The sequence below is a fragment of the Lissotriton vulgaris genome, chromosome 8 (genome assembly GCF_964263255.1).
Source record: "Lissotriton vulgaris chromosome 8, aLisVul1.2, whole genome shotgun sequence".
Classification (NCBI taxonomy): Eukaryota; Metazoa; Chordata; class Amphibia; order Caudata; family Salamandridae; genus Lissotriton; species Lissotriton vulgaris.
The window spans coordinates 546440097-546461805 of record NC_141696.1 but is presented as its reverse complement, the minus strand read 5'-3'; the positions used below and the strand labels follow the sequence as shown (position 1 = coordinate 546461805).

The window sequence follows — 21709 nt, the reverse complement described above, 5'->3', positions numbered from 1 at the left end:
GACGCTTTTCGAGAATGGAGCCCAAGCCCTAGCAGGCAAGCGTCCGAGTTCCAAGGTGTCCCAGGGCCATTTCAGTGGACCAGGCCCAAAACCGAAGAGCCGTCCGCCATTTTAAGAGTCATGTGGCAGCCGCCTATCGCTGCACTGCAAGAGTGGGAGCAACTCAACAACATGGTGAGCGAGACGCTGTAGCCGCAAGAGCGAGCGCAACTCAGCTGGATGGCCGCCACCTGGGGAGGCCCGTTCACGCCGCCTCCCCCACGCCCCCCCCCCCGGGCCGCCCCCGCCAATTTTCGGAGCAGCATTGTAGGATACCAAAACCAGTGCGGCAGTTTACTGGACATCACCTGGGTGCCATCAACATCTCAGCGCGTTCTGCTGCCTTGGGACTATTCGCACAACAGACCGCTACTGACGAGGCCTCCCCCCGCCCCACCCGGGACGCCCCACGCCAATTTTCGGAGCAGCATTGTAGGATACCAAAACCAGTGCGGCACCCAGGCGACATCACCTGGGTGCCGTCCAGAACTCAGCACGTTGTGCTGCCTTGGGACTATTCGCACAAAAGACAGCTTCTGACAATTGTTGCTTTTTTGGGTGAAAAATGTTTAAATGTTTTTACAGTTTTTGTTCCGTTCATTATAGTTAAAAGTTAATAAAGTTTTAAAATCTAACTTTGTTGGAGTGCTATATATGTTTAAAATATCGGGTGAATGGGGCCTTGAATCGGGTTATTGTCATGTGTGGGCTTTGCAAGAGTACTGCTACAAGATCGGACATTTCAAACTCAAATGCACGTTCTTTTTCTTACCTTTCCGAAGCATGGAGCGCAATAGCAGGCAGAGAAAGGGTGATGCACGTGTTGAACACTGCCTGGCCTGGCAAGTTGCTGGCAGTGCCCCCCCCCGCCCGCTCCTGAAAGAGGGCACACACACACCGCCGCCCCGAGTACTTCACAAATCTTTAAAAGACCATGCGCTTGTTCATGAGGCTTAAATGGTTTATCACCCCTTCTAGAACCCCTGCATCGACCCTCTGACGTTTCCTGGAAGAATTAGCACGTAACACAATACCAAGCCCTGTCAGCTGAAACCCCCGAGAAATCATGGGGCATATTATCAAGGGGGTTTATTTCCGCTTTTTTGGCTTTAAAAGCCAAAAAAAAAGAGATAAAATTATCTCCCTATTACCAAGCTGTCGCTAACACCAGTTAGTGACATCTAAAAGGAGATAGCGACCATCTTGGGCCCCGCTTTGCATATCAGTGATATTTATCACTAATGACATGCAAAGTGGGCGTGCCAAGATTTTAGCGACTGGAAACAGTCCCTAACCATCGCTATCTCCTATTACCAACTTTTGGAGATATTCGCGCTAAGCGCGAATATCTCCAAAACCTAACACCTGCCCTGAGCAGTTTTAGCCATGTTATCCAATGGGAAGTGGATAACATGGCTAAGAGCATTTGCTGGATAATGCATGAATATCGCTGACTTTTCAACGATATTCATGCATTGCGGCCGTTTTTTATCGCATTTGCGATAAACCTTGCTAATAGCAAGGTTTATGTGCGATAAAATTCGCCGATGTGCGCCGATAATTTTTGTCTCTAAACAAGTTAGAGACAAAAATTATCGCTAGTTGTTGGTAATATGCCCCCGGGTTTTTGCTTGCAGGAATCGGGAGGCGGGAGACTAGCACTGAAATCAGTAGTCTCACGCCTGAATCGGGAGGGTTGGCATGTCTGGATACTCTACAGCCGGGGCCATAAACTACATCCGCAGGGCTAGGTGATAGCCTAGGTCCGGCCTGGACAATCGGACACAGAGGAAGAGGAGTGTCAGAGGGTGCGGTAGTGAATAGGGTGAAAGGGAGGTGTCGGGCGGGCACAGGGTGTGATTCTCAGAGAAGAGCAGCGCAGATGGGGGGAAGTATATGGCCCATGCATGAGAGAAAGAGCGGGGGTGACCAGTGCGTGGGGGAGATGCTTGCGAGGGTGGGGAGCCATGCTGAGGATCGGCGGCGTGCAGAGAGTGGCCCTGGTCAAGGCATCTAAAATGGCTGCCGTGCACGACAAAATTGTGGCATTGGACAAAAACGCAAGATGGCGCAGACAATGTTTATCAATAAAGATTCATTTATAACAAAATATTTACTCGCAGTGACAAAATGGTGGTCAACACTTCCTGATTTCCATCGAATCGAACGTTAACAAACGTCACGCAGCAAAAAAAAAAAAAAAAAAGCTCACGCACAGAGCAGTTTTTAGCCATGTTATCCAATGGAAGGTGGATAACATGGCTAAGAGCATTTGCTGGATAATGCATGAATATCGCTGACTTTTCAGCGATATTCATGCATTGTGGCCGATGTGCGGCGATAATTTTTGTCTCTAAACAATTAAAACGAAGCACAAAATGGCGAATTCCCGTTTCGCTACCAGTTTGCGGCCCAGTTCGCGGCCCGTGAAGCGCTTCTACCGTGAAAAATCATTTTTTTTTTATTTTCCCCACGGGACCCTTTAATAACCCCAACAACATTCCTAGGGGGTCAAGAGGGGTATACCTTGCCCCCTTTCAATAAATTCCCCCTTCGTTTTTCACCTCTTCTTCTCTCTCGATCCTAGCGAGAGATAAGATGGCGGCCGCTCCGGACTGTTTAGAATGTTGACAGACACCGGAGAGCCAATCAGCTTTCTGCGCGCAAAGTTCCGTTTCGCGAAAAGTAAGCGGACCGGATCGCTGCCCGGAGCGCTGTTACAGATATATATCTTGATTTAAACGTTAATTTCTCAAAATCCACTAAAGCACATATATTGAGACCTAGCAAAGGCACATCGGGCTAACAGTCCCTACAATTTTGCCAAGTTTCGTGGAAATCCATTCAGCCGTTCGTGCTAAAAGTGAGGCCAACCGCCCTATGGAAATTAACATGGGAAAAACGCGTTTTGGGACCCCCCTTTTTTCTCGGCCCCCCCTTGACGACCCCCCCCCCAAATTTCCAGGAGCTGCTCAGAAACAAAATGTGCCATTTTCCTGAAAATTTCAGCCGATTCCGTCCACAAACGCCAAAGTTATTAGACATAGAATTTTCAGAAATCCCATAGGGAAAAAATCCTAACTATATATACCTACTGGCGACCGCCAGTAGGTAATATATATATATATATATAGTGGCAAGTGTATTTTTAGAGTTTATGGTGGGTGGATTTTTCGGTGACAAGGGCAATTTCAGGGTTTTGGGTGGGTATGGGTTTTTGGGTGGCAAGGGTAATTTTAGGGTTTAGGGTGGGTATGGTTTTTGGGTGGAAAGGGAATTTTTAGGGTTTACGGTGGGTGTCGGTTTTTGGGTGGCAAGGGTAATTTTAGGGTTTTGGGTAGCTATGAGTTTATGGGTGGCAAGGGTAATTTTAGAGTGGGTATGGGTTTTGGGTGGCAAGTGTATTTTTAGGGTTAAGGGTGGGTATGGGTTTTTGAGTGGCAAGTGTAATTTTAGGGTGGGTGTGGGTTTTAGGGTGGCAAGTGTAATGTTAGGGTTTAGGGTAGGTATGGGTTTTGGGGATGCAAGGGTATTTTTAGGGTTTAGGGTGGGTGTGGGTTTTTAGGTGAAAGGGAATTTTTAAGATTTGGGTTGGGTGTACGTTTTTGGGTGGGAAGGGAATTTAAAACATTTAAAGTGAGTATAGGGGTGTGTGTGTGTGTGTGTGTATATATATAATATGTATATGTGTATATAGTGTATAAATATATATGTGTATATATATATGTATGTGTGTATATAGTGTATGTATATATGTGTGTGTGTACATATATATATATTACCTACTGGCGGTCGCCAGTAGGTAGTTATAGTTAGGACCTATTATGCATAGGAAATCCGCAACATTCTATTCCCAATATCTTTGGCACCGATTGATTTATATTTGCGATATTTTCCAAACTTTTGGCCAGCTCTGGTTCGCTCCTATCCTGAAAGTTTTGGGGTGATTCGTCAAGTGGGGGCCAGGAAAAAGGGGGTCCCAAAACGTGTTTTCCCCATGCAATTTCCCATAGGACATTTAGCCACAGCTACAACCCGAACGGCTGAACGGTATTACGCCAACTTTGGCAAAGAGGTAGTCCTCAGTTCAGACTTGGGCCTTTTGCTTATATGGTTTCAATCTTTTCAGTAGTTCCTGAGAAAATTACAGTTAAAGTCATTTATATATCTATGGGCGCGGTGGATCGGCGGAGAGTGCAAGGATTGTCATCGTACCATAAGCGCACCCTTCCTATCACGCACTGAATGCTAATTGGCTGTCAAGTGGTTGTCAACATTCGAAACCAGGAACTGTTGGCAGCCATTTTGTGCCTCAGTAGAAGCCAGGCTGAAGAAGTCAGTGAAATATGTGTGCAAAACGGAGAAAGGGGGCAGGGTAGAAATAATTTTACCCTCTAGACCTGCTTAGGGGGTCCCAGAAGGACCCCCAGGGCCCACAATTATTTTTATTTTTTAACCGGCAGGTGCATGTAGGGTGCGCGGACTGTGCCGTAAAATGAATAAAATAAAACAGGGTGTTTTTTTATAATTAGTCCCTGGGGAGTTAAATACCGGTGGCAAAATTATTACATTTTATGTGGGGCCCCCCACGCTTGGGGATCGTCCCCTCCTGGGGCTAAAAAGAAAAAAATGGTGGGGGTAGGGGTAAAAGGTCCTCAAAGCTGCGGGGACCATCACCCCCGGGTCTTTATGTATGGTGGGAGGGGGACTGCGTGGCCCCCCTCTTGGAGCACTTGAGGACCCCGTTACCCTCTGGGGCTACAAAAAAAAATGGTTGGGGGGAGGGCTGTAGGGTCTCCAAAGCCCCAAGGACCACCACTCCCCGGGTCTTTATGTATTGTGGGAGGGCCAGTTCCTGCAGTGTCCCGGGGTGTCCATCCCACCCTCCCATAGCAAGGAAATCTGTTCTCTCTTTTAAAATTTAAATCAGATTGCTTTTCCATATGGGGAGTTCCATGTTAGTAGTTCGCCATGTAGAAAAGTAATGCTGGCTCCCAATCGTGTATAAGTTGTGCAGCCAAGGCGCTGGAGTCGTGCACCCTACATATTATGAGTCGTGCATCCAGCACGTGCATAGCAGGGGGCCGCACTGAGCGCTGCGCTGGGTGCGGGACTTTTATTTTTCTGTAAAAATAGCCCCTATCAATAATTTGGCAAAGTGACAAAAGATGATTTCCGACGTGTTTAGGCTTGAGAGTCTGGTTAATCATTAAATGGGGTCTGGCAGATAAGTGCGTATTTATTTTGCAAGAAGTCTTTCGGAGTCTTGCGAAAGGAAGTCATCTTTAATAATTGCCTCCCTCTGCGTGTACTTGCAAGGTCATCTGATTTGCTCGTATGTTAAAAACAGAAACTTGCTACACCTCTTTTTCATTGGTTGTGAAGCATTGTAAGAAGACGTATTACTGACCAATCCCTTTCCTAGCTCAGATTTTGAAAAACATTTGATTGGCTGTTGTGTGGTTAACTCTACCTTCCTGATCTTAATGTTGATTGCCTTGTTTTTTATATGTGACGTTACGTTACCCTCACCATGTATGTAGCCCATTTTGTGACGCACTTTATTTTACAATGCGTTTCAAACCCTTCTTGATAATATGCCCCCAGTTGTGGTAGGGTGTTTTTAATTTAAACTGTCTATGGTGCTTACGAGTTTGCTGACTGTGAAGGTACTATTCTATTTTGTATTCTATCATAATTGTGCTGACTTTTCTCCTTTAGCGTGGAATACTTTGTCCTTTCATTAAATGTATAATTCTTCAAACCATCCTTGAAAGAAAAATGCACAAGTTTTCAAAATATTTTTATTGACTCTTTTATATTCATCACATGGGTGAAATGCTAAATCTTTTTTTCAATCATTAGTACCATGTGTTGGACCACATTTATTTTATTTTATCATAAGCACTCATTCCTTATGTGTACATTATATAAGTGTTGCCCCATCATTTTTATTTCAATGTTTGGGCTTTTTTTACTTTCAGATAAAGTAGAATAGAAAAGCTACGACAAACACTCCCACACTGCTTCATCTTTATTTTTTTATGTGCATTTCATTTCAATATTACATTTAACAATCATTTTTAAAAATGGAAAGAATTATTAAAATTTGAAGCCACAATTATATTATTAGTTTAAAGGAAAATCAACAGTGGAAGATTCCCAAGAGAAAAGCACCTAGTCAAATATTCTCCAAGAGATACCTTTCTTTTAATCCCACCCTCAAACAATTATATTATTATTTTTTTTAAAAGTGCTTGCGAAGATAATCCTCCTGTTCTTCACGAGTGAAAATTGGTGAAAGCACTACTCAATATAAATACTTTTAGCTAATTTTCACTCTAGAAGATAAATAGTATTCTCTTTTTTTCCAAAGTATTTCGTTTTTTCGTTGATAGTTTATTTATAGTATGTTTTTCAATCATTAAGAAATACTTGCATACTAAAAAATATATTATTTACTATGTTTTGAAATCCTCTGTTGCAAGTCATCCAACTCCAGTTGAAGGATCATAAAGTTATATAGAAATTGAAATATACATTAACAATATGATCCCTCTGTGGAAATGAAAGATAAATTCAAGATGATGGTATCGCTCCTAATTATTAATTTGCACGTAGTAATTCGTTAATTAACTTATATTTCTTGTAATGGTTGTTTCTTCAACGTGTTATTATATTACATTTAAACTGAATCATTCCACATTCTATAATCATTTAAATATTTTTGCTTTCTTTTTTAAAAATATCAAACATATACCCATTCAGATAATTTACCTCTCTTCGATATTCTTTCCTTCCTCCTTCGAAATGAAGATAATGTTTAATGTATTTTTAAATATACATTAACAATATGTTCCCTCTGAGGAAATGAAAGATATTCTCAAGATGCTTCCGCAGCCCCGAATCATTACCTTGCTCGTAGTTTCTTCGCCCGTATTAATTCTCTGAAACAAAACTAATTTTCCCACAGGTGTGGTTTATATACTTTTTGGTTACTTAACACTCTATGGGATCAATTTATTGCTCCTCCCACTTTTAAGTCACATTTTTCAGTTGACAGGTGTTCTCATTTCCACTGTTTTAGTGCGTCACGTGTTTATGTAAACGTGCATCTTTCCATACTTTTTAACTTTTGTATAATTTCTAAAATGCTTTATTTAAATTTCTTTTTTTTATTAAAGCATTTCTATAGGTTACTTTTATTTAAAACAAGTATTAACATTCATCCCTCTTTTTTTCTGACTTAACATTCTAGTAACTTCACTTTTTTTGTAAAACTTGTTTTATTATTCTTCATTACCCTAATTTTCCCTGCATCCCGTGCCAGAGATACTCTGTATTAAACTTTGAGTATTCTAATTTATATCCGACTATTAATTTATTTAAATCCATTACTGCGAGTTTTAATACATTTTTTAATCTAATATTTTTAATCTTTCTTTTTACACGCAAGGGTTACTGTTATTTGTCTAGAATCACACTATGAATCAGTGTCCATTTGGCAAAATTGAGAGAGAATGATTTGGTTGGTTGATTTTTTTGCAGTTACATAAGTATGTACACTCTTGTAGTAAGCCAGGCTTTAGTGTATGCACTGCTTCAGACTACTTTGCATTATGCATGAAGTGGTGTAACCACCTTAACACTTGTGCTTTAGGTCTGCAATTTCCCAGTCACTATCTATATACTCCAGCAAACACAGTGTGACTGCTGTTGGAATTTCAAAATGAGTCTTTCAGTACCATGTAGTAATTCATTCACTAAAGTAAAAATCAAACAATTAAGAATTCACCGAGTGTCTTTACTTATATTAATGTAATCATTCAGTCAGTACGTATGTACTCATGCAGTGAGCCAGGCTTTAGGGAATGGAGTGCTATCTATTATGCATGTAGTGGTGTAATAACCTTCACATTTGTGCTTCAGGACTACAATTCCCCCCTCTCTATACATACCAGGGGTCTCCAGCTAGTAGCTCGGGAGCTACTGGTAGCTCACCAGCACTCTGAAAGTAGCTCTCAGAGGTAAAGCCAAACCAAGCCAATCTCAAACATTCTGAGTATATTAAAGAAGGTAGTACTGCTCATTTCACTACCCTTAAGAGTTACAGACAGCCAAACGAATGGCAGGGCCTGTTGATAACACTCAAACACACACTGTGGCGGCGTATCAATTAATCAATTAGGGATGTATAGAGTGCAGTACTTACCTGTGAGGGTTTACAGGCGCTGGGGAGTATGTGGGGGGATTTGTGCAGCTTTGGTGATTCGAAAAGCTAGGTATTATGGGTCTTCCTGAAGGCTTTCAGTGTGGGGGTTCATCTGATGCTGAGGGGGAGTTCATGATGTAGGAGAAGGGTGTGCCTCCTGTCTGGTTCTGTGGATACAAAGGATTTCGACCAAGGCCTGGTCAGCAGAGTGGAGGTTTCTTTTGGGGGTGTAGAAGGAGATTGAGGTATTGGAGTCCGGTGTTGTGGAGGGCTTTATAGGTGTGTGTGAGCAGCTTGAATGTCACTCTTTTTTCGACGGGGAGCAAGTGGAGTGCTTTTTTATGCTGGGTAATATGGTCTTGTTGTAGGATGCTGAGGATGAGTCTGGCTGCGGTGTTCTGGACAGTCTGAAGTTTATGGAGTAGAAATTTGTTGATTCCGGCATTGAGGCCGTTCCCGTAGTCCAGCCTGCTGGTGATGAGTGATTGGGTGATGGTCTTCCTTTATTTGAGGTGTGGGTCTATTTGAAGGTCTTGCTGAGTATGTGGAGGGTGTTGAAGCATGTGGAAGCTGCAGCTTTGGCCTATGGGTCTGTCACATGAAACATGTTTATCCACTTTAAATCTAAGTTGGGGAGACTTACTGCTGTGGTAATATCATTTGTGGCACACTGCATGTAATGAATTGAATTTTACTTGATGAGAAGCATTTAATATTGATAAACGTTTTCCTAGCATTCTGCTGATAACTTCACCTGGAATTTGTTGGTGGTTACTACTGATAATTGTGCTTTGGGTGGTCATAGTGTAATATTAAAAAAATACCCCCAGCACAACCCCTACACTTCACAAACACCACTACACTAGCCTAAACCCTAAAACACTACCCCTAACACTTATACAAACAGCACTTCATTTACTCATATAGATAGTAAATCATAGTTAGTGTTATAAAATCACTATTACAAGTGTACAGTTATCAATACAGTTACTGATGCAATCCCTGAGTCATATGTGTACTTTATATACAGCAAATGTCACACACACTGCCTTTTATTTTTGTACTTTATTGCACATGTAGCATTGAGAGATATATTTGCTCATTACCACACCCATAAAGATATTAACTCACCCAAACAATTGTTATAACATGTAGTCTTTACATCATATACCTACTGAATCAACTATTCACACATCTTTGGGCAGTCCCCTCAGCGACCCACACACACATTCACTTTCCCATACAAATACTCAGTTAACTAATCAGTAAGTAATATAGACTTTCACATAGCTAGAAACCAACTGGTGCTGCAGTTTACAGAACAACTGACAAAGTAATGCAGATATTCACACAGTTTAGTCACTATCCAATATATTTAATGAGACGCTATAAATTATTCAAGTAAACAATCACACTGCTACTAAATCCTTTATCCAGATTTTTTTATATCCAGTCATTCTTCAATGCAGATTGCTATATATATAATACTTATATAAATAACAAACCAAACCACATTCACTGGATGCTGTCATCAGTGATGTCATAAGTGAAGTCATATGAGATGTCATCAGTGATGTTATCAGTGAAGTCACTAACCATGTCATGAATGATGTAATATATATACGTAAAGAGCTGAGTATGAAGCGGCCGTATTTAGAAGGAAAGGAAAAGTCATGCAGGGTAACTTTTTGTCTCCTTGTAAATATGGAGGAACCACCTGCGCAACCAGTCTGTCACAAAAAGTGACGTACTGGTGGAGCAAAGAGCTTGCACATTTGCTGCAGAATTTTTTTCATTTCTTCTCATTTTTTCTTACAATATACGCTACAATGCACAGCATACATTGTAGGAGAAAAATGCCTTCACTGATTGTTTTTGTGTAGGAAGGTTTGTCTTCCTGGACAAAAACAAACTCCACACATATATTTGTTGCACCATGGTGCAAGGGTTCCGTGTATCACCACATGCCTGCAGCGTAAACAGCAGTGCAGAGGGAAGGACAGACTTCCAACATATTTATGTACATATGTTGCATCTCTGTCCTTCGGAAGTAGCTCAGCACGCTGTAGCTTAAGAGCTTACAGTGTCATGCTACAGCACTTCCGTATAGTTCTGCAGTTATACATTCACCATATAAGACAAATGCATTCTTAACTCAATTATGCATTATGTATGCATTTATGTAAACTTTCACACACTAGCATATACATTTAGCTCTTTGTTTAACTTGAGTAGTTAGTTCTGAAAAGAACTTTTTTTTAGTTTTTTGTACTTTTATATATTCTTTTTTATTTTTAGAACGTTTTTTTGTTTTTTTTAGAAAGAAAAAAAAAAGTCAACTGGACGAACAAAACCATGAACTTTGAGGGAATAAAAAAAAACTAGCATTGATGATTATCAATTGCTCTGCAAACTAGGTCTACTGATTGCTCCCCATAATAAATTAAACGATTGCACTTTACGCAGTGCATTCTACCTTTCACGAATTGGGGACGTATGTCTGGTCGTGATGTTGGTGATGCTGCAGAGGTACTTGGTATTGCCGGTGGTGGAGGTACATTCTTCGTGAGCATAATTCACAGGATGTAGGGATTGGAGGTGTTTGTGCATACTAGCAGTGCCACAGGAGTATTTCTTGTTTGGATCTCCTCTGGACAGTACTGCCTGGCAAATCTTGCATGTTACTTTGGTGGCATTACATTTCTTTTGCCCCTCCGGAAAAGTAAAACATCTCCATACGATGGATGTGTATCTTGGGAGGGTGATGTTCTGGTACAAATTGTTGAGTAACAAAATCATCAGAATCAGATGATTCTTGCAGTGGTGTAGCCATTTTTTAATCCAAAAAAGAAGTTCAGGTTTCCAGTGAACAAAAGTGAAATGGGTGGGGTTCTTCAATAGTTAGAACAGTAAGTGTTATAAACCAATGAAATCTCTTTTTTTTTGGTCACATTGGATTCGCATTGGGTGCGTACACGCAGCACGCATCTAGCACAACTTCTCCAAATTGCATTTAAAAGTAATAAAAGTTTATTAAAACTAAAAGAATATTTTTTTTACCCTTAATATTTATATTAAATATATATATTTTTTTTATATCGAAAAATTTCACGGAAGTCGCGCGCTCACCGCGTTGAACACGTACATGATGTCATGCGTAAACATGCGCGTGCGGTGTTGCGTGATATGTATATATGTTGCGCATGCGCTTGAAGTAACGTACGGGTTGCATAGCAATCGCGCATGAAAATATGTACCCATCGCACACCCTACGCGCATCCTACCGAACAATTGTAAAATGGCGGCTACGTTCTGCGCAGCAATCGAGAGAGGCGCGCTTTGGGTGCAGGACTGCTCCAAAAAAATTTAAACAAGAAAACAGAAAATACTATAAAAATATTTAAAACAATATATATATTACATTTAAAAATATATATATATATTAAAAATGTGTAATGTAATCTTAAAAATAAGATATCTAACAATGAATATATTTAAAATAAATTTGTAAATCAGTATCAAGGAAATAAATACAACAATTAATAGATTTAAAAATTGTTAATGAATAAATCTTTCAAAATCAATGAAAAAAATCTTGGGTTTCAGGCAAGTTATACTTTGGAATTATCATTTAAAAAACCTTCGAAATTCACTGAAAAAAACATAGGTTTCAAGCAGGTTATAGTTAGGAAATATCATTTAAAGAACCATTGAAATTCACTGAAAAAAACATAGGTTTCAAGCAGGTTATAGTTAGGAATTATCATTTAAAAAACCTTAGAAATTCACTAAAAAAACATAGCTTTTAGGGGTGTTAAAGTTAGCTGGACATTTCACTCATACAAAACCATTGAAATTCCTCTGATATAGCTAGTTGTACTAACTGTAACTCTCGCGCCCGCAATCCACTGGTGATGATGTCCCATATTACATCACTCATGATATGGTCAGTGACATCACTGATGACATTACTGATGACATCTCAAATCACATCACTGATGACATCACTGATGACATCATCCACGTGACAATCAGATACACCTCATCATACACTACTATAATCTTTCATCACTCACTATAAAATACAGAGTATCATCTTTGAATCCATTGACACACCAATACAAGTATCTAAAAACCCACTCAGTGATTCTTCGATCTACACACACATCTAATCAATTACCTATAGATTCACTCATACATGCTGTCAATGATCAATAGAACACTATCAAATATACTTATACATCTATATTGACATTACACACCAGCACACATCCTATTTACTTATGCAGTCATCCTACTCACTTATGCAAATGATGGATCATACTTCTATTTACTCAGCTACACACTTATACAAACACCACTTCATTTATTCATATAGATAGTAACTCATACTTAGTGTGTTATAAAATCACTATTACAAGTATACTGTTATCCAAATAGTCACTCATGCAATCACTGAGTCTTATGTATACTTATTTATATACAACAAATGTCACATACACTACATTTTACTATTCTAGTTTGTTGGACATGTACCATTGAGAGATATATTTGCTCATCAGCACATCCATATACATATTCGCTCACCCAAACAACTATTATAACATGTAGTCTTAACGTCATATATCGACTGAATCAACTATTGACACCTCTTTGGGCAGTCACTCACCCCCCACCGAACCACACACACATTCACTCTCCCATACAAATAATCAGTTAACTAATCAATAACTGATATAGACTTTCACGTAGCTAGTAACCAAATGGTGCAGCAGTTTATACAACAACTGAGAAATTAATTTAGATATTCACACAGTTTAGTCACTACTCAATATATTTAGTGAGACACTATAAATTAGTCAAGTAAACTGTCAATCACACTGCTACTAAATCGTCCATCCAGACACTTATACATCCAATCATTCTTCAATGCAGATTGCTATATATATGATACAAATTGACATATGGAACCAAACTACATTCACTGGATGATGTCATCAGTGATGTCATCAGTGATGTCACTGACCATGTCATGAATGATGTAATATTTGACTTCATCACCAGTGGATTGCGGGCGCGAGAGTTACAGTTAGTACAACTAACTATAACGGAGGAATTTCAATGGTTTTGTATGAGTGAAATGTCCAGCTAACTATATCATCCCTAAAACCAATTCTTTTTAAGTGAATATATATGTATGCAAAGCGATTCCAAATTAACAGTGCGCTCATACAACCGGATCAGACAGGACGGGTGGAATAAGTTCATTTAATGACCAAAAAGATTTGACGCACTCCAGAGATGGCAATTTCAGAGATGCTTATTACATTTTACCACTACCACTACCACCAAGGCTTTTCACCACAAGGGCTTGTTCACATATGTATATACGTATGTAGTGTTAATACTTATCAATATTAATTTTACAACGCATATGTCTTTAGCATGCATGCCTTTACCACAAAATGTAAAGTTTTTTACAGGTATATACAAACCCATTACATAAATATATATATGTGTGTGTCTGTAAATGTATATATATATTGTCGCTCCAGGTTGTCCACCTTTGAGTAGCACACGAGCAGCAGCTTGATTTATGTGTAGGTGAGGACGGGGATCCGCTTGTAGATGCCGCTCCGTAATAGATCTGCCCGACGAGTTTCGAAGCTCCATCTGCTTCTCTTCAGGGGCTTTAACAGAAGCGGTGTGCGCAACCCCTAACCCACTTCTCCATTTTCCATATGACACACCCACCGATGGGAGGCTCAAATGAGACTGTGTATTATGGGAAGTGTGGTGCGGAAAGCACATAATCAAGTCCTGTATGGACCCCGCAAGTAGGCCCGTCCTCGATCCCATGTACGGCTGCTGTTTCACTTCCGTGACCCCCCAAGGATAACGGGGTGGTGCATACTCCGCGGCTGGACTGCCGCGTGTAAATTGTCGCTCCAGGTTGTCCATCTTTGAGTAGCACACGAGCAGCAGCTTGATTTATGTATAGGTGAGGACGGGGATCCGCTTGTAGATGCCGCTCCGTAATGGATCTGCCCGACGCGTTTCGAAGCTCCATCTGCTTCTCTTCAGGGGCTTTAACGGAAGCGGTGTGCGCAACCGCTAACCCACTTCTCCATTTTCCATATGACACACCCACCGATGGGAGGCTCAAATGAGACTGTATTATGGGAAGTGTGGTGCGGAAAGCACATAATCAAGTCCTGTATGGACCCCGCAAGTGGGCCCGTCCTCGATCCCATGTACGGCTGCTGTTTAACTTCTGTGACCCCCAAGGATAACGGGGTGGTGCATACTCCGCAGCTGGACTGCCGCATGTAAATTGTCGCTCCAGGTTGTCCACCTTTGAGTAGCACACAAGCAGCAGCTTGATTTATGTGTAGGTGAGGACTGGGATCCGCTTGTAGATGCCGCTCCGTAATGGATCTGCTCGACGCGTTTCGAAGCTCCATCTGCTTCTCTTCAGGGGCTTTAACGGAAGTGGTGTGCGCAACCGCTAACCCACTTCTCCATTTTCCATATGACACACCCACCGATGGGAGGCTCAAATGAGACTGTGTATTATGGGAAGTGTGGTAAAAAAAGCACATAATCAAGTCCTGTATGGACCCCGCAAGTGGGCCCGTCCTCGATCCCATGTACGGCTGCTGTTTCACTTCCGTGACCCCAAAGGATAACAGGGTGGTGCATACTCCGCGGCTGGCCTGCTGCGTGTAAATTGTCGCTCTAGGTTGTCCACCTTTGAGTAGCACACGTGCAGCAGCTTGATTTATGTGTAGGTGAGGACGGGGATCCGCTTGTAGATGCTGCTCCGTAATGGATCTGCCCGACGCGTTTCGAAGCTCCATCTGCTTCTCTTCAGGGGCTTTAACGGAAGCGGTGTGCGCAACCGCTAACCCACTTCTCCATTTTCCATATGACACACCCACCGATGGGAGGCTCAAATGAGACTGTGTATTATGGGAAGTGTGGTGCGGAAAACACATAATCAAGTCCTGTATGGACCCCGCAAGTGGGCCCGTTCTCGATCCCACGTACGGCTGCTGTTTCACTTCCGTGACCCCCAATGATAACGGGGTGGTGCATACTCCGCGGCTGGACTGCCGCGTGTAAATTGTCGCTCCATGTTGTCCACCTTTGAGTCTATTTTAAACAACAAGGGGACCCCAATTAGTATCAGCGAGGGACCTCGGGGAGCTTAATCATATAAACACAACATTGGTGCCTGGCAGGGAGATGAATGAGTGAAAATAAATATAGACTCAATCAGTACTATATTGATGAAGACGTACCCAGCCGGGCAGAGGTCTTCAATGTTTATATTTCAGTCAAAAATGCAAAACAAGACAAAATAACACCTTCAACAAATCACGTGCGTGGGGCACAAGCCTGTACCCAACCACGACCATACACAGACAAAAACATACACAAAGGGCTTGTAAGGCAAAATCAACAGTCTCTGTAAGGTTCCAATTTTGGACAGAGAATTACTTGTGGGTACCATTACATAGTTTTGTATTGAGAGTTCCACATGTATATGGTACACAGTAGATCGACGACGTTTCGGACCCCCTTGCTAAATAATGGGGTCCATCATCAGGACAAAGCAATGGTTGCCTTTTTAGTTATTAGCCTCTTTAGCCTAAGGGGAGGAAAGGAGGAAAAACAGGTACATTACGTTTACTCACACGCATAATGAGGGTGACATTGTGCCGTGGTTATAGACCTAAATCGCTAGTATCCTGGTGGAAACAGCGAGTGACTTAGTTTAGGTGTTGACAGGCATGTGACTTAGTACGATCCAACTGTTGGTGACTAGGTAAGTGCTTAAGTGTGAGTGTGAGTGAGTGTGAGTGGGTAAGTGCTTAAGTGTGAGTGTGAGTAGCACACGAGCAGCAGCTTGATTTATGTGTAGGTGAGGACGGGGATCCGCTTGAGGATGCCGCTCTGTAATGGATCTGCCCGACGCGTTTCGAAGCTCCATCTGCTTCTCTTCAGGGGCTTTAACGGAAGCGGTGTGCGCAACCGCTAACCCACTTCTCCATTTTCCATATGACACACCCACCGATGGGAGGCTCAAATGAGACTGTGTATTATGGGAAGTGTGGTGTGGAAAGCACATAATCAAGTCCTGTATGGACCCCGCAAGTGGGCCCGTCCTCGATCCCATTTACGGCTGCTGTTTCACTTCCGTGACCCCGATGGATAACGGGGTGGTGCATACTCCGCGGCTGGACTGCCACATGTAAATTGTCGCTCTAGGTTGTCCACCTTTGAGTAGCACACGAGCAGCAGCTTGATTTATGTGTAGGTGAGGACGAGGATCCACTTGTAGATGCCGCTCCGTAATTGATCTGCCCAATGCGTTTCGATCTCCATCTGCTTCTCTTCAGGGGTAAGTATATATATTTATACTTACCTGTACAATAGATACAGTAATGGGGTAAAGGCAATCGTGGTAAAGGCATAGTAGTTGTAAAAAAGTGATTTAGACTAAGTAGTGGTTAAGGAGTCATTGTATTAGACTAGTTGTTCATGTGGTAGTTGCTCCATCATACCACCATTATTTATGAGAAGTTTGCATCGCCAAAGCATCACTTTTTTTTGTGCTACAGTGGTACAAGAGTCTCAACCGTACCTATGATGCGGCGCAAAGTATGGTGCATTCCTGCCCTTTTCACATTGGCTTAGGATAGGGCAGTCAGAGACTTGCCGGGCTGCCCTACACCAATTCCTCATGAATGAGGCCCTTTGCTTTTGCCTACACCTTTGACCTGGCTACCATGCTCACTGACCTTTGGTTTGCTAAACACTGTTTAAAATGAAATGATAATAACTTTATTGTATGATTTAAAAAACCATTGCAAGTACAGAATTTAGAAGATTTCAAAAAGTTTCATTTAAAATACCGTAAAAGTTCATTTAAAAGAGGGGATAAGTAATGTCCGATATGGGTAAGAATGACAGGTGAAGCCTGCCAAGACATTATGCTAACGAGTGACCACAGACTGTGGGCCCCTCACAAAGTTGTTTTGCTGCGTGATCCATAAATCTTACAAGGGCACAGTTTAGTTTAGTGTTCCTCGGATCGAAGCAAGCTAGGACTGCTGCCCTACATGTTCTGTTCATTTTTGTATTCCAGAGGTGCTTGTAGAGGGCCCGTCTTTCAGTCAACAGCTTTGGGCAAAGACAAATGATGTGCATTATATCTTCTTTATGCTCCCAGCAAAGTCGGCATGAGTCTCGTCCTTGCTCTCTTTTCCATTTTGGCAAATGAACCAACAAGTTAAAAACTCCCAGTCTCAATTTAAAAAAACTTAATTTCGTTTGTGCAGTGAAGGATACGGTGAGATACTGCTGTGGGATCAACAAGGAATACGATTGCAGAGTCAGCCACCCGTGACTTCTTTTAGCTAGCCGTACCTTGTCTTCGACTATTGAAAGCTGTTTGGTGCTTATTTAAATGAAATGAAAAAATGATTTGCTGAGGGAATTGGGGCATTTATGGTTGTCGATAGTTGTCTACGATGAGGAGTACCAGGTTCTAGAACTTTTTGTCAGGAGGTGGTCCTTACGACTAAAACGTTTGGCAAGAAGGGGGTCTCAGGATCACAAAGTTTGAAGACCTCTGAAGCAACATTGTCTTCGGTGCAGGTTGCAAGAGTATCTTTCTCGTGAACTTCACTGGGCATGTCAATATGAAAGGCCTCCACCCTTTCCAGATATGGTGCATCAGTTTTGTCTTCTGACATGGTGCATTAGTTTGGCCTCTGACCTCTCACCCTGAATTATTAGTGTTAAATGGCCCTATGAATCATGACTTTTGCATGCAAGTAGTGTCCAACCCTCGAAAAAGTATCACCTGCACTCAAGAACATTAGTCCTTGGAAATGATAATCAGGAGAGCAATTCTGAGTGCAGAATAACCATCAACAGTGAAAGATCTTCAATAACTGCAATGAAACATAAACATTGACATTGAATTAACGGCAAGGAAAATGATTAGCTCAGGAACTTGGCAGGTATGCAGTCTGAAGTCTGTTAATAAGAATCCCTCGTGAAAAAGAATATCAGTAAGAAACAAATCACCCCAAAAAATGAATGGTTGCTGACACTTTGAAATAAAGCAGACAGACCATGACTATCAAAGAGTTTTGGAGGCAATTCATTTGTCCATGAGAAATAGTGAAACCAAACTTATTATTTGTATTTAAATATTTTTTTTCTCCAAAATGAGCACTTTTTTAGAAGAAGCGAAGTAAAATTTAATTTTGTTCAAGATGAATAAAACGTTTTTTACCGGTGAAATGTAACTGTGTCTAGCAGTCTACTAGATACAGACCCCTAAAGTTTGCTAACCACAAGGGACGAACACTGCATGACCATGATCTAGATTCGTCTGTTGGTTCCCCCTTGAACAAAGTCTAGTGACACATATTTCCAAACACATTAAGTGGTCATTGCAATTTTGCTCCGTTGGTAAGTTTCTTTTTAAAATTATCTTTGTGGATTGGAATTACTACATCACATGTGAGTGGTGACTGAGAACCTCCAGCATCGAACCTCATCACAGGAAGGTAAGTGTAGAGACCTGGGATACAGTGTCTTCCAGTGAGCCCTATTAAGTGTTTTGTTAGGAAAAGTTGTTCTTGAAATTCATTGCTGCTTTTTGCCAAAAGCTGGTTCAAACTTTCCCCTTCTTTTATTGATGTTGAACAGGTCCTTCCCAAATGTTGTCTTAAAAGGGTTCTTCGGGTCTCTCTGGATTGTACTTGGCCCTTTAGAATTTCAGGCATCATTTATCACTCATCGGAACCAACTCCAGCAGGCCATGATGTCTTCTGTTGTGCGTTGGGGATGTCTTCTGGATTCAGAAGTGATCTCAACCAGGATTCATATTTACTGCTGGTGGCACTTGTGCTTTTGTGTTTAGAGGGGCTTCTATCCACACTGCAAACCCCACACGTTGGACCGCAACGGCAAAACTGATGATGATTTTAGTCCGACTGTGTTTATTCAGGGCACATCTCTAGTATCACCTTCCTATCTCTTCTGTTTTTTTATGTTTGAAATTATTTTCAATGGCCGGAGGAGGTGCTTGGGATCAAAGAACAAGTGCAAGTTGCCCCTTTAGATAGCCCCTCTACTTCTTATTCTGTTGTCAATTGCTCCATATGAGGCTGCCAGCATATCAGCTGTTTGAGCAGGCCTGGGTGTGAGTTAAACTAGCAGTACAAAGAGGCTTCACAATTGTTTTCTTTTAATGCTGCACAAAAGTTCCTTTGATCCAGTATTCTAGAGGTAGGAGCTATAGGGCAAGGCCTTAAAAAAGTCTCTTGCAAATGTAAGTTCTATTTTCTGCTTCTTGATTCGTTACAGAGTTCTACAGCTGTACAGTTTTTGACACCCATACATTTCCACTAGCATTGCTGTTTATTTAGTGAGACTCACAATTATGCTCTGGCTGACTACGATTCTCATTTTGACTTATATTTTTCAACACTATGTCCCCATTAGTGCAATACGTTTTGTCACCCTTTGGCAAAGTCATATTTAGTCAACTTGAGAGTGGAGCCATACTTAATTCTTCTAAGGCCAGTCTTGCAGGCTCTGCTGGTGGCACCCTAGACATCCAAGTAGTGTTGGATTGCTGTAGAACGTGCCCTACTTTGAGTCGCTGTATGTCTATCTTCTCCATAAGCTCCCACTTAAGCTCAGTAGCATAACCTCAATATAAAGGTGAATGGCTCACTAGCTTTAGTAGTGCTTCGACTATGTATTCAATACAGCCTCCCTCTTAAATATCTTGTTTCCTAGCTTTGAGCTGCATCGTATGCAGTATGGACCCACAGCCATTTTGATATTTATTTATTCAGTATCTGATTTTTGCACCTTTGAAACATTGAAAACGTGTATTGTTTAAATGTATGAGCAAAGCTTCTTTATCATTTCAGATGGTTCAGGCAAATCAATGATCACTTCCATATAAAAGGGTGTTCATATTTTCTGTATAAACCTCATGGGAAAAACAAGACTGCCGGGGAGACTGGTAAGTAACATTCCAAGTTTCAAGCCCTTTAGAATCTGCCTCCCTTGCCCCTTATATTTTCTTCTATTTTTGAGGGCTCGGGGACCAAGTCCTAAGATGGCAGGCGTGTTTTTTCCTTCAGGTTGCGATCAGACAATAGCAATGCAGCGTTGAGTTTGCAGATCCTCCAGGACGTGATACTTACGTTTTAAGCCTTAATTCCTAAAAAACTACTGAATGGTAATCTGCAAACTCACAAAAAGCACGCTTTCTGGTTCAAGATCTAAGTTGGTTTCAAATTTGATGTAATTACGTTTAGCCGTTTTTGCTTTAGCTGTGTCTAAAGTGTCTATGGACGATTTCATGGGGAGACAAAAAAAACACACACTGAGGGTCTAAAGCTGGGCCTAGTACGCTCCAGACGACAAACTGACAAAGAAGGACACCGCTAACCAAGTCAGTGAACGTTTGCCAATACTATGTAACAAAAAAGTTTACGGGGTGCTTACAACAATGACCTATGCAATGGGATTCACTTCAAATTTAGACTAGACTCATACAGAGAAGAGTAGGATGCCCATCAACGTCAGATGTAGATCATATATTCTCATTTGGCCATCCGGATAAGAATAGTGTGTCCCATGATCATTGGCACTGATCCATAACCTAGGTTTGTCTGGGTCTTATCTCCAGATGCAGTGAAGACCATGTGAGCAAAAAGATCGTGATGGAATCCGGTGCAGTGCAAAGAAAATGAAGTGCAGTGAGGTTAAAAAAGGATAGTTGATCACTACAAAAACTTTAATATAACTTGATCACTCCCGGGAAACATGGCGACCGCAGGCTAGGTGCGGATCGCACGCCCAGAGCTGAATCCTGAGCCCTCGCTGCAGCCTTGAACGGATATGCTGTATGTTAAGTTGTGACGAACGGTACCTGTAACGGAGCCTTCTCTGGAGAAAGCTGAAGTCTTCTCGCTCCAATATTTTGGGTAAAAACCTGTAAAAAACGGCTTTGAATGTGCCTGCAGTTCAGCTCTCCCGCTGCCGCCACCAACTCTCTCCTCTGCTGGGGGCGGGCAGCCGTGGAGATTAGACGCGGCCGTGCGGCCGCTGCAAGAAGCACACACACTGCGGCCGTAGTTGGAAGTGGAAAAGGGGGAGAGGCGTTGAGAACCACCACTTCGATCGTTTTGGGAGCAGTGGAATCAAATGACACGACGGAAGCTGCAGAGGTTGGTTTGTGTTCTTCCAAAGGTCCAGGCGTCTCTGCGCAAGAATCAAGTAAGATCTATTGCTTGTTTGGGGAGGCTCCCAGCACAGCCTGTGAATCAAATAAAGGAGCACAAGATTTGCAAGTAAGGATTACGAGAAGTAAAACAAAGGGCAGAAACAGAGGGATAGAATTGGGGGAAAAAG

General features: G+C 41.7%; 1 protein-coding gene across 1 annotated transcript in view; it reads left to right on the top strand.

Moving 5' to 3' along the window:
* Nucleotides 1-21709, top strand: part of BIVM (basic, immunoglobulin-like variable motif containing) — a 219415-nt gene that overhangs the window by 132959 nt on the left and 64747 nt on the right. Inside the window, exon 6 of the mRNA XM_086933329.1 lies at nucleotides 20218-20312. Within this exon, the coding sequence (XP_086789455.1) occupies nucleotides 20218-20312 (95 nt within the window). The remainder of the gene's footprint in view (nucleotides 1-20217; nucleotides 20313-21709) is intronic.